The sequence below is a fragment of the Narcine bancroftii genome, chromosome 1, assembly GCF_036971445.1.
Source record: "Narcine bancroftii isolate sNarBan1 chromosome 1, sNarBan1.hap1, whole genome shotgun sequence".
NCBI lineage: Eukaryota > Metazoa > Chordata > Chondrichthyes > Torpediniformes > Narcinidae > Narcine > Narcine bancroftii.
This window is the reverse complement of record NC_091469.1, coordinates 202,611,378-202,624,745: the sequence shown is the minus strand read 5'-3', so window position 1 is coordinate 202,624,745 and position 13,368 is coordinate 202,611,378. Positions and strand designations below refer to the sequence as shown.

At 42.9% G+C, this 13,368-nt stretch overlaps 1 protein-coding gene across 2 annotated transcripts in view; it reads left to right on the top strand.

The window, feature by feature from the left end:
* The first annotated feature begins 1,609 nt into the window (after positions 1-1,609).
* The window catches only part of LOC138738075 (olfactomedin-like protein 2A), a 55,940-nt gene continuing 44,181 nt past the window's right edge, over positions 1,610-13,368 (top strand). For both annotated transcript variants that reach the window (XM_069888366.1, XM_069888365.1), the window contains exons 1-2: positions 1,610-1,683; positions 1,778-2,063. In XM_069888366.1, coding sequence (XP_069744467.1) covers positions 1,998-2,063 — 66 coding nt within the window. In that variant the 5' untranslated portion in view covers positions 1,610-1,683; positions 1,778-1,997. The remainder of the gene's footprint in view (positions 1,684-1,777; positions 2,064-13,368) is intronic.

The following is a 13,368-nucleotide window of genomic DNA, read 5'->3' as shown; positions in this document are numbered from 1 at the left end:
CCCCACTTTATTTTAACTATGTTTTTATTTTTGAAATGAAATTCATAGCAACATTTGCACTGATACTGTCGCAAAACAATAAATTTCATGACATGTTCATGACAATAAATTCTGATTCTGAGTCAATGGAGGGAAGTAGTGAGTTTGTGTGATAAGAGTCAGCCACTTTGCAACCCTCTGCAGTTTTTTGTGGTCAGAGGCAGAGCAGTTCCCATATCACACCAGGCCCAGGGTTGCAGGTGACATGGCCATTGAATCACTTTTATCAGCAGGCTTTTTCAGGTGTATTCTCCGCTAAGAATGCGCCTGAAGAAGCAGAAACGGACCCTTAAATTGCAGTTCAGGTGGCAGCGTTAAAAACGCAGCGCTGACCACCTGAAAGGACAACTGCGCCAGGATGCGCATCTGAGCGCATTCCGGCTCCTGTCCCTTGGGCTGTCAAGTCAGGATGGCTGGCTGTCAGCTGGGACAGCTAACACAGGCTATCAGCGCGGGGACGTCCCGCGGAGGATGGTCCCCACACTGATCCCGCTGTCCCGCTCTCTTCCCACTCACGGGGCTGGAGCGGCCGGCGTGGGGGTGGGGGCGGATACGGGGGCTGGAGCGACCATCGGGGAAGAAGGAGGCTGGAGTGGCCGGCGGGTGAGTACGGGAGCTGGAGTGGCCGACGGGGGAGGAGGCTGGAGCACATGCGAGGGAGAAGGAGGCTGGAGTACCGGCGGGGGAGAAGGAGGCTGGAGTGGCCGGTGGGGGAGAAAGAGACGTTCGAGTCAAGTACCGGCATTGTTTCAGCCAGCCCCCTTCTCCCCTCTCCCGAAATTAGTCCCCACAGTGTGAGGACAGCCCGCGCCGGCCGCCCGACAGTGCGGGGACTGGGAGAGGAGCTGTCAGGCGCTGGCCAGCTGACTGCATTCAGATGGCTGGTGAGGCCACTGTGCTGCGGGGATTATCCTTCTCTGAGGAGGGTTACCAAGCTCGCCTTGCAGGCGCCTGCTGCACATTCACGTAGCCTTCCCACAGCTACATTTTACCAAAATATATGGCTTTACAAGCGGGGTTACTGGCCTCCTGAAAGTGCCCAGCTCTATTGGTGAAGCTTCTCAGACTTGAATTGTTAAATCTGATACCTTTCAGAGGAATTTCTGATTTTATTTCAAATTTCTAACATCAGCAGTATTTTTTAAAATTTCAACCTACTTTGGTTCCAACTTCCAGTTGTTTGTCATTCTCAAGTAAGACCATGACATCAAAGTTTTTCACTGTATCTCGGTGCACTGGACAATAAGCAATTCAATTCAATGAGTATTGCCATGAGTACCAAGGTGGCTTGACAGGAAACTGTAGCCTTAGTGGTTCTTGGTTTTCTCTCTTTTTCTGTTTCTTGCATGCTGGTTTCCCTCGTCTGAACGGTGTGTCATATAACGGGATGTACAACTGCTCCTGCTGCGAGCAGATTGTTGGCCTCCAGATGGCGCAGCCACATCGGGAAACGAAGAGATGCTCGCCTGGAGAGCGTTGTTGGATGAAGAACGGGGCCACACGTGCTGGCTCACTGCATTAAACAGCACCTCCTTCCCACCCCGTGTTTCAACGTAACTCTAAAAGCCAAAGGAGACCTGTCATTTTTACATTTAAATGAGGTCTTCGGCGACAATCGTGGTTCTTTTGCAGACTGGATTTTCGGTGAGTTGCTGGCCCTCTAACCCGTGCAAAGATGGACAGTGGGTTGGTATTTACTGGTAATCATTAATGCCCCTCCTTCCCATTCAATCCACAGTGGGAATTAAAAATAGCCTTCTCTGCTAGTAAAACGGAATGTGCAGCGACGTACAGCTGCAGTTGCCCAAGAGGAGTTGGATGCAAAGCTTTCGCGTTCCTGCAGGGAATCTACGCCAATGTTTGTTTAAAGGATCGGCGCGCCGACTTTGTTCGTGTTGTCACCAGGATTTCGCCTCAAGCTGCAACGTCTTTCTCTCTCCAAACACCGAGTGTATAAAATGCGGGTATTACGAAAAATTCTCTTTTTCCTCATCTTATCACAAGGAGTTGCTGCCAGCAGTAAGGTGAGATATTAGTTACCTTTTCAAATCATTCTTTTAATAGGTTAAAGGGTTTATTTTTATATTAAATAAATGTAGTCCTCGTTCATATAACTGTTTCTTTCAAGTATCTTTCAACGTCGAAGGCTTCAACACAAGTGAGAGGACTGATTGTTACGCTTACATTGCGGGCTTTGTACATCAGTCACAGAAGTCAACCTCGTGTTGTTATAAACAAGTCGTGAGACTTCTCCTGAACATCTGGATTAGATTCAAAGCGCCAAAGTCACAGTAGGTGGGTCGTTATTAACTGCACCAGACCCGTTTCTTCTCCACACATGGCATGTGCAGCCTTGTCTGTTTATAGGTTACAAATCAAGTTTACTAGTACTTGGATAGTCAAAGTGAGTGCATTTCGTATTTTTCTAAAACCACGAATATAGCAGGAGTATGGTGACGTTTCCTGGAGGTCAAACTTTTCAAACATTTCAAAAGTAGATTATTTTGAATGCGATCTGTTTTCCATTTTAAGATATTGATTCATAGTTTTTTCTAGTGATTCTTTTTTTTATCACTGGAAAAACACTCAATAGTATAAAGACTGAAATATCCTCTGTGAAAGTTTCCTCTGAATAAATGATTTCACCATAAAATTTCAATGGCATTATACTAGAGCCACATTTAAGATCTGCCCCATTGTACCGTTGAAAGCAGGCGCGATCTCAATCCCAAACTGTAATAATTCGATAAAAGAAAGCCTCCATCATTTTTTCATTAATTATCAGACTCTTTCTGTACTCGAACCAGTTTTTCAATGTCCACTAACTAAAAGAAAATAAACCCTTGCTTTCTCTAAATAAAGAACATACTTACCTTAAGTTAGTTTTATTCATTTACCTAAAGCAAGGTGAAAAGTGCTTCAGGAGAAATCCCTGAAGCACCCCATTGCCACTAAATAGAAGCTCAATGCAGTTTTTACCAAACTGCAATGAGCTTCTATTTAGTGACAAGGAATTATTCAGATTTGGATTTTTGACTGTATAAAAACAAATCTAACGAGGAAGTGTGGATATTTTCCAAAATGTTGATTTGGTTTGTGTGGTGTTGACCATCTAGACTTTATGTGGTGAACTAACTGAGATTTGTGAAGTAGGTGGAAAGAGGTACCCTCTTTCTTGTGGGGGGAGGGGGAAAATCAGAGCTTGGGACTAACCTCCCTCAAAGTGGAGGTGGAATGCAGAGTGCTGATGCAGGGATTAAATTCTTCACACTGAGAGACATGATTTCATTGGAGATTCTGACATTTCCATTTCTAGACATTTGTCAGAAATAGCCATCAATGAATGTGGGAAAATGTTAAGATACTAATCGGTAATGATCTAATTGAATGGTACCACAGCTTGAGAGAATGAATTGTCTCTTCCATTATACAGTGTGGTCAAAAAGTAAACAGGAAGGCAAATGGAAACAGTTTCTGTCTGTCATTCCACACATAGCAGGATTCTAAAGAAATGAAATAAAGACTGAACATTACTCCACGAGCAGAGGTAGAGGCAAGCGTTGGTTGCCCTCTCAGGTCCTGCAGGATTTGTACTATGTGCTCACCCAAAACCTTCATAAAGAGGGAACAATGAGCAGAAAAGGAGCAAATCCACTTTAATTCTTTCCCCTGCACAAAATCTAAAGCTCAGTTACACAAAATAAATAGATTCCCATTTTTATTATAGTAGCAATGGTTAAGAAATTATGCATGACACATTTAGTCTGTGTCAAACAACTAATTTAATTTTAATTATTTCCAATATTGCTCAATTGATATTTGAATCTTCAACTATGTATTGCAGAATAAATTACGGAAAGGATTCAGACAGGAATTTTTAATCTGTTAACATCCAGTAGGATTTTAAATATATCCTACAGATCTTAATTATCATAAAAACTAATACTAAATGATTTTCTGTTCATCAGTTTAAGTGGGAGGTAATAGAAATCTCCCGGGAACTTGCCTACTCTGTACAAGGTCCCACTGGTGCCACAGTGCCTTGGAAGGCATCCAGAATCTTGTTGACGTCACCCCTCGTCAACGGGGGAGCTGAATTGTCACTGCTCTACAGCAGAAACAGAAAGAAGACAAAGAATTATTTTGCCATTATTCAAAAACAGTTACCAGTGATGTCACTCTCCAACTTGATCCAGTGGATTTCCTATTGTCTGGATGAAACTTGCCAATGACTTACTCTGTTAATTTGGCCCTGTGATTTTAGTGTGTATACACCTACTGCCATAAATCTTGATATTATGTCAATGCTGGATTTCAGAGTAGAACATCAAATGTCAGGATATCCCGATGTTGTGAAAAATGTCTACATTCCTCATCCCAGGCCAAATTGAGAACAACAAGCAAAGTTTTGTTTTAAATAGCAGTGATATAAGAACTTTGCTTGACTTCATAATTTAATTGCAATCTGCTGTATTTCTGTCTGTCCTGGACTCAAAGATTGAATTTTAGGTGACGACATCATTAACGTCTCTTGCTCAGACACTGTCACCAGGAGGCTCCTGTCATATATTTGGCTAGCTTGTCCACTACAACATATCCATTACACCAGTAGTTCCCAATCATTATGAATGAAAACTCCAGTTGTTTGCACTCAGTTAAATAGATGGTCTGGCCTCATAATCCCCTAATGATATGACAAGGCCACTCTTTTTAAGGACCCAAGGCTGTTCTGCGAATGAACAATAGGCACCCAGCTGGTAAAGCTAACGAGTTGAATATTTATTTAAATCTAATTTTACTTTATTATGTAAACCTTCTAACTCATATCTTTAAAGGCAGACAGATCCTGTTTAATCTACTCTCCAAGAGGTTGGGAATCATTTCATCATCCTGTATCACAGCGCAGAAAACTCATGGCTGGAACAGTTCTGAACAAATTTGATCAAATCTGCTTCATGTTCTCTATTTTTAATCCAGAAACTATTCCACATGTTTGAATGAAATTTGCCATGAAGCTGCTGCTCAAGTTTACTTTCCTCTGAGGCATAGGAACAGAATCAGCATGAATTAAAACTACAATTTCCACTGAACTGATTCATGTAATTTGCAGCATGTTAATAGAAGAGTTAAAGTATTACGTTGGGAATGTGAAGCAACTTTACTGAATATTTTAGATAAATATTAACGGTTAGGTGGTCTGAAAGGAGACTTAACCAGAAAAAAATATGCAGAATGAAAACCTTATTCAGTTTAAATAACAAAATGAAAGGAAGTTATCAAAATTGCCCAATCTGAATGAGAAGAATAGTACCAGCTAGACTGATGTCAATTACTGTACAGGGATGGTCTGAGCAATGGAACACCTAAAGAACCTTAAATTAAGATGTGAGGTAAAAAGTGACGGAACTTAAATTGTCTGAAGTTAAGAAAGTGAACAGAGGTAATTTAAAAAAAAACTCCCAATGCTGGAAGCATTCAGCAGATTAGGCTGCATCTGCAGGGAGATATGGTTGTTTTCCAGTAGATGAGCTTTTATCAGAATTAATCATAAATGTCTATTTCTGTCTCCACAGATGCTGTCTGACTTGCTGATTATTTTCAGTTTATTTCATATTTCCTCATGACATAGGACAACCCATTGACATAATGCCAGCTCTCAGGAGCAATCCTTTCAATCCAATCCTTGTAATGTATTCTCTCTCACAAGCCCATGAATTCCCTCTGATTTCTCCTGCCACCTCCTACACTAGGGGTAATTATGAAATCATTTACTGACCAGTACTTGGGATGTGGACAGAGAGGGGGTAAAATGGAGGACCCAGAAGAAATCCATGGTGTCACAGGTAGAATGGGCAAACACCACACAGACTGCACCAGATGTCAGGATTGAACCCAGGTCACTGGCACAGTAAGGTAACTGCAATATCTGCAGCTCCTGTTTCTGTCAAATGTTCATATATAAATGAGGATTAGAATTCCAATGCTTCTACAATTTCATTAACCTGATCATTTATTCCCTCCACCACCAGCAACATCAATGTGTACCATCTACAAAGTGCACTGCATGTACTTGTTCATGCCATTCTGACATTACCTCCCTTATCTGTGACCTAACAGAAAGGACATGGGCACCAGGCACATGGAAACACCACCACTTTCAGGTTATCCTCCCAGACACAAATCATTCTGATTGGAAGTACATTGGGGTTTTGTTGCTAGAATCATATTAAATGGCCACTTTAAATGGCCCTTGCTGTGTAGATGGGTGGTAAAATGTGTCGGAAGCTGATGAGAATGTGGGAGAACAGGTTACAGGGAAAATTAGAGGGGAATGTGATGGCTTAGAAACCAAGCTGTACTCAATAAGCTGAATGGCCTTTCCCCATATCATAATGAAATATGGAAACATTATATTCCACCAAATTTTTAAGGGATACTTAGGAATATGCAAGAGATAGCCAAATCCAAGAAACTGAATAAATTAAAGAGTAAAGTTATTTGTTAATTCTGGATGGATAGGAATTTTGGAAATGTTTCACTCAAATTCAGAACTGACTAATGTCATCAAGAAAACTATATCATACAGTTTATACACATGTAATAATCAAATTTTGTGGACTAAATTTTAGTGTAAAATTTAAGGGGTTGACTATTACACACATACTACTTTTGACCGCGGTAAGTACTTGCGTTGTTCAAGGTGGGCAGCTGTAAATGGGTGGTAAGTCTGCATTTGGGGGCGTCAGAAGCTCAGATGGCGAGCAGCTGAGTCCAAGACAAGAGTTCGTCTTGGTCATCAATTTTACAACTGAAGTAGGCCTCTTAGGCTTTCTTATTAAGTGTAATTATGCTGCGTCTTTGAGCCTTAAGCATGTACTCACCATAAATGTAACAGAATGTATCGTAACAGTTGTGACATTGATGAGACATTTCTGCTGTATTAAATCTTCCTGTAGAAAATAAATGCTATTGTTAAGTATACTCATATGCTATTGCCTAAAGAGCATGTGCATCAACATGCATTCAATCTATATCAATGTAATACACAGCATCTGTATATGAGAGCTGCTTTTATAGCCTGTCTGCATCTATCTTGTCCAAGCCTGCCCAGGCCTAAGAAAACATTTGCATAGCACCTGCACTGAGTGCATGCCCAGGCAAGCTTGGATAGATCAAAACCGCTTGCTTTGTGGGCAATATACCAGTAGACTTGAAATATGACAGAAAATTACAAAATAGGTTATATCTAAAAAAAATAATGTGATTGTAAAATTTTCAGGTGATTTTCGTGATCAGTAGTCCAAAGTCCATAAAATACACCCAAAAGTGTTCAGAAAGCAAAATCTTCATTGTACAGTGTTTTCAATGAAGCTGGTACATACAGATTATATACAAATTCTCACCATATCTTAAGTATTATTTCAAAGTGATAAATATTTTTTCCATACATCCCTTTAGGCACTGAGCTCCAGATATTCACCACCTTTTGGATGGAGAATTATTCCTCACCTCTTCTCCAATTCTTCTGCCAATACTTTGGCTCTTGGTTTCTGATCCCCTTACAAGGAATGAGACATTTGCTGTAAAACATGAAAAACTGTAGACACCATGATTGAAGTGAAAACACAAAGCAGAGAAACACAGCAGGTCAAACAGCATCCTTTATTTCCAGAGGTAAAAATACACAACAAACGTTTTGGCCTTGAGCCCCTTATCATGGTACCTTGGTAAACGCTCAACATTGAAACGTCGGTTTTGTATTTTTATCTTTGCGATATAAAGGACACTGTTTGACCTACTAGTTTCTCCAGCTTTGTGTTATTACTTTTAAATGAGACTTTTGTTATTTGTTCTAATAGTCTCCTAATTAAATCTCAATCAGCCTCTTCAGTTGCAAAAAAATATCTCTAGTTGATCCAGTGGTTCTCGTGAAGGGGACACTGTACTTGGTCCAGTTCTAACAGATCTTTGTCATGATGTCATCACCAGAACAGTTTACTGTACTCAAACTGTAGCTTAACTAGTGTTGTATACAGGCCCAGTATAAACTCCCTGATTTTTATATACAATTCATAAAGAAAGAAAAGTACCTTGTGTCTTAAATGTTAATAGGATTCCTGTTCTCAAGTAAATGCCACCCTTAAAAAAACAATTCATGCCTGCAAACGTGTCATTTCACATCCATACATTGGCTTTATTGATGCTGTTGTTACCAGCAAATACTCTGGGCAATCAATGAAGCTGGTTCACTATGATAGAGCCTGCAATTGCTTGTTTGTGTTGGTCAAATACTAATCTTCAGTAGGGTTTCTTAACTGAGACATGAGAGAATTCATGTTCAGTTGTGATTCGGAAGTATCTACCCCAATTTGGAGATAACATATCTTGATGTTTTAGCTTGTTATTTTATAGTTTTAATTTAATATTAATAGTTTATTTGATTTAGTTTATTTTTCAAATCTTTCAGCTTTGTTTAAAAAAAACTCAAGTAAGTTCTTCTGTAAGTTAATTCATGCATTTCATTTTCCATATGAATTTGTAAAATGAGATCAACATTATATGCTATTGAAATTTCACTCATCTCTGGGTGTGCGTTGGGACATCCCTGGAATTATGGTTTTGCTCATTCACAACAAATTGTATATTACTTGAATCCTAAAACAAAATATTGCAGATATCAGATATCTGAAATAAATTGCAAGACAAATCAGTATATTTTTTTCCACTTGTGGGTAATTGAAGAGAGGGCAGTTTATAACATAATTAATGTTAAAAGCAGAAAATTATGGAAATGTTGGAAATATTCAGAATGACTGACAGCATCAGTAGAGAGAGAGAGAAACAATTAATGAAAACACCATACACAATATACACAAGTGCTGGAGAAACTCAGCAGGTCACACAGTATAAATAGGAAGTAAAGGGTAACTAACATTTCTGGCTTGGGCTCTTTGATAGGAAACACCATTGCTCTTTCTACAGATGCTGCCAAATCTGCTGAATGTTTCAACCTAGGACTATAGAACCATAGAACATTACAGCACAGAAAACAGGCCATTTGGCCCTTCTAGTATGTGCTGAACTATTCTGCCTAGTCCCACTGACCTGCACCCAGTCCATACCCTCCATATCCCTCCCATCCATGTACCAGTCCAAATTCTTCTTAAACGTTAACATTGAGCTCCCATTCATCACTTAACCTGGCAGCACCTTCCACATTCCCATCACTCTCTGTGTGAAGAAGTTCCCATTCATGTTCCCCCTAAACTTTTCCCCTTTCACCTTTAACCCATGTCCTCTGTCTTGTATCTCATCTACCTTAAGTGGAAAAAGCCTACCCACATGTGATGCACTTCTGCAGCAGTAAGCAGACGCAAAACTCAAGAAAGACTGTGCAACAGGCTTTATTCAGTTACGGGAGGGTCCTCAGGATTATATCCTGGGCGGTTGAATGACAGATAGCTGGGTAGAGTTAGGTCTATTCAGGTTGGCTGATTGACAGCTGGCCAGGTTTGGTCTGTCCTCCAGTGATCTTCCTGTAGGTACAGTAGGCTAGTGGTGTATCACCATATTCGCCCCCTTCTTTAAAATGTTTAGCCACATTCTTAGGTGGTATTTACAGGTTTAGACAGTCTGGCGGCCGTTGGAGTCTCTGTGACCATCGCAGGGTTGGCTCCTGGTCAAAGGTCAGCAAGGACATGCTGAGTATCTGAGAGCTAGACGGGGCGGCTAGGGCGGGCACTGGGGCAGTTGATGTGGCGCAGCACAGTGGGGTGGCTGGGGCACCCGGATCAGTAAGCATGTAAGGCTTTGGAAGGGTGGGGAGAAGGGTCATCCCCCGCGGCATGTGTGTCCAATGAGTGTTCGAGATGGGGAAGACGCATCGGCTGACATAGTCCTGGGGTGGTGGAGGCTGCTGTGTCAAGGGGGGTGCTCCCGTTGGGGCCAGATCTCTGGTTGAGATGGTGTCCTCCTGGTCATTGGGGTAGCTGATGTAGGCGTAGTTGAGGTTGGTGTGTAGAAGGAACACCTGCTCAACCAGGGGGTCAGCCTTGTGGGCCTATGTGCGTTTACGTACTGGTCCTGGAGATGTGAGCCATGCTGGGAGGGAGATTCCAGTTGCCGATTTCCTGGGGATGAAAACAGGCGTTCGTGAGGGGTCTTGTTGGTAGCCGTGTAGAAGAGAGACCTGTTGGCATGGAGTGCCTCGGGGAGGGCTTCCTGCCAGTAGTCCACGGACCAGGACTCCTCCTGCCCATTTCCCCTCGGGTTGTAATTAGTCATATGACTAGTTGCGATGCCCCTTGCTGGTGCAGCTCCTCACTCACGAAGCTGGACCCCTGGTTGCTGTGGATAAACGTGGGGTAGCCGAACAGACTGAAGATCTGTGTCAGTGCCCTGATGACAGTGGCTGTGGAGGTGTCTGGGCACGGGATGGTGAAGGGAAAACGGGAGTACTCGTTTATCACTGTGAGGAAGTAGACGTTCTGGTTCGTGGAAGGCAGGGGGCCCTTGAAGTCAATTCTGAAGGGCTGTGTGGCCTTCACGACATGTGCCTGGGGTGGGTGGAAGAAGCAAGGCTTGCATACTACGCAGACCTGGCATGCCTCAGTCATGGTTCGGACTCCCTGGACAGTGTATGGAAGGTTCCGGGACTGATTGAAAAGGTAGAGATGAGTAACGCCCGGGTGACAGAGGGAATCGTGGAGTGCCTGCTGCTGGCCGGTCTGGGCCGAAGAGCAGGTCTGTGGTAGGGCACTGGGGGAATCGTTGAACTTTCCTGGTTGGTTCTAGATGTTGTAGCTGAACGTTGCTAGCTTGACTCTCCAGCGCAAGATCTTGTCGTTTTTGATCTTGCCTTTGTAGGTGGTGCTGAACATGAATGCTACTGCACTCGGGTTGGTGAGGAGGGTGAACCTCCTGCCTCCCAGGTAGTGATGCCAGTGGTGCACTGCTTCCTCGATCGCTTGGACATTCTTTTCAATGGCGGAGTGCTCGAGCTCGGAACCACGGGTTCTTGAGAAGAAGGCCCTCCTGGTTGAGGGTGACGGCAAGGGCCACATCAGAGGCATCATACTCCATCTGGAACAGGGAGTCCTCATCCACTGCATGTGTCATGGCATCTGTGATGTCCTACCTGATGTGGGTAAAGGCCGCCTGCACCTCGGGTGGAAAGGGAAAGGTGGTGGCCTGGGCCAGTGGGTGGACCTTGTCCGAGAAGCAGGGAGCCCACTAGGAGTAGGCAGAAGAGGCTGAGGCACCTGCGGAGGGCCTTGAGCATGTGTGGGAGGGGTAGCTTCATTAATGGGTGCATGTGCTCTGGACAGGGCTGATGACACCATGTGCCATGATGTACCGCAGGATGGCGAGGCGGGTGGTGTTGAACACACACTTCTCTTTGTTATAAGTGAGGTTCAGCTCCTCAGCCATCCGGAGAAATCTCTCAAGGTTGGCATCATAGTCCTGCTGGTCATGGCCTCAGATGGTGACATTGTCCAAATATGGGAAGGTCGCTCTCAGCTTGTGCCAGCCTACCATGCAGTCCATTTCACGCTGGAAGACAGAGACCCCATTAGTGACCTCAAACCCTGATGATAGGCTGACTTCATGTCGATTGTGGAGAAGACCCTGTAGCAGGCTAGCTCATTGACCATGATGGCTATCCTGGGTAAGGGGTAGGGATCCAGCTGGGTGTACTGGTTAATGGTCTGACTGTAGACTATGACCATTCTCAGTTTGCTGCCCCCTTTGACCACCAGGATTTGGGCTCTCCATGGGCTGCTGCTGGGTTCTATGATGCCCTCCGCCAGGAGCTGCTTTACCTCCGCTTTAATTAATTATCTATCGGCTGGGCAATAGACAGTCTAAACTGTACTTCTCCAATGTCCCCCTCAAAGGTACAACTCCAGATCCTGTGGAAAATCCACTTTTGTCATTTTTTTCAGAGTATCCCCTAGATCTTCCCAGAAGAATCTCACCCTTGTACACAATCAGGTTGAGTGGCAAAGGTTCCAACCTCCACACCGCATCTAAAGCACATTCCCAAGATTTCTAACTTTGACTTGTGTAATTTTATCGGTGTGAGATACAACTGATGCAAAAATTTATATGGCACCAGCATGTGTCTGGCATTAACAATTCCTGTCAGGCTATTGAAACACAAATCTTCCCACCATCATTCATCAATTGTGCCCAAGTCCAACTCCCATCTTTCCTGGCTTTGGGCTTTCATTTTGGATTATGGAATACATCCTAGAGATAAATTAGAGTCTCCATGTCATTACAGTCAGGTAGGGTTATTGTGGATCCCAGTTTATCACTCAGGAAAGATCTCAGTTGCAGAAGGCAGAAGAATGTTCTATTTGATAACTCATATTTAGTCCTCAATTGTTCAAATGACATGAGCTGCCCTTGATAGTAGCAATCCTTGATATACCTGATTACCTTCTGGCACCCGGTATCCAGGAATTTATCGCTCAGAGTCATGGATATTAAATTGCACTTGGTCAAGGGCGCTTTAGGAGATAACCCCACCTTCAATCCAATACATTGATTTATTCTTTGTCGTGTCTGGCACACATGTTTTATTAAGAGGTTAAATGTATTTTTTTAAACTAATTTGTATATAAATTCTCCTGCTACCTTTTCTCCTACTACATGTAACCCGATTTGTGCCCAAGAAGGGAGAACCCCTTCCTCAAAAAATGAGGCAACATACCTTGCCTGGATACCTAGTAGTATTTTTAAAAATCTGGCAGTTTTAAGTCCCCCCCCAATTTATAATTCCCATGTCAACTTTTCCATGGAGACTCTTTACACTTTGAATTCCACAAAAAGCTTCTGACACATCCATTGAGCATTTTAAAGAAGCACTGGGGCAATAAAATGGGCAGCATTTGAAAAATATATTGTAGTCTTGGCATCACCTTCATTTTTACACAGTTAGCTCACTCATTAATGTTATGGGTAGAGTTTTCCATCTGGCCAGGTCCTCCTCAAACTACTGGAGCAAAGTGAGATAATTTAATTTATATAATCATCCAGTATGGTCCTTAGTTTGGCCAATGACCCCCCCCCCCCCCCACCCCAGATTCCATCAAATACTCTAACACATCATCAGCAAACAGGTTGATTTTGTGTTCCACCTGGCCTACTTTAAACCTCTTTATGTCTGGATCCCACAGAATGGCTTCTGCCAGTATGAACAGAGCTGGGAAAGGTCCTGCCTTCTAGATCTACTCAGTGGGAACACTGGAGACACCTGCCCATTTGTGATAATTTAAGGCTGGGGATTCTAATACAATGTCCTTCCCTGAATGATGAATATTT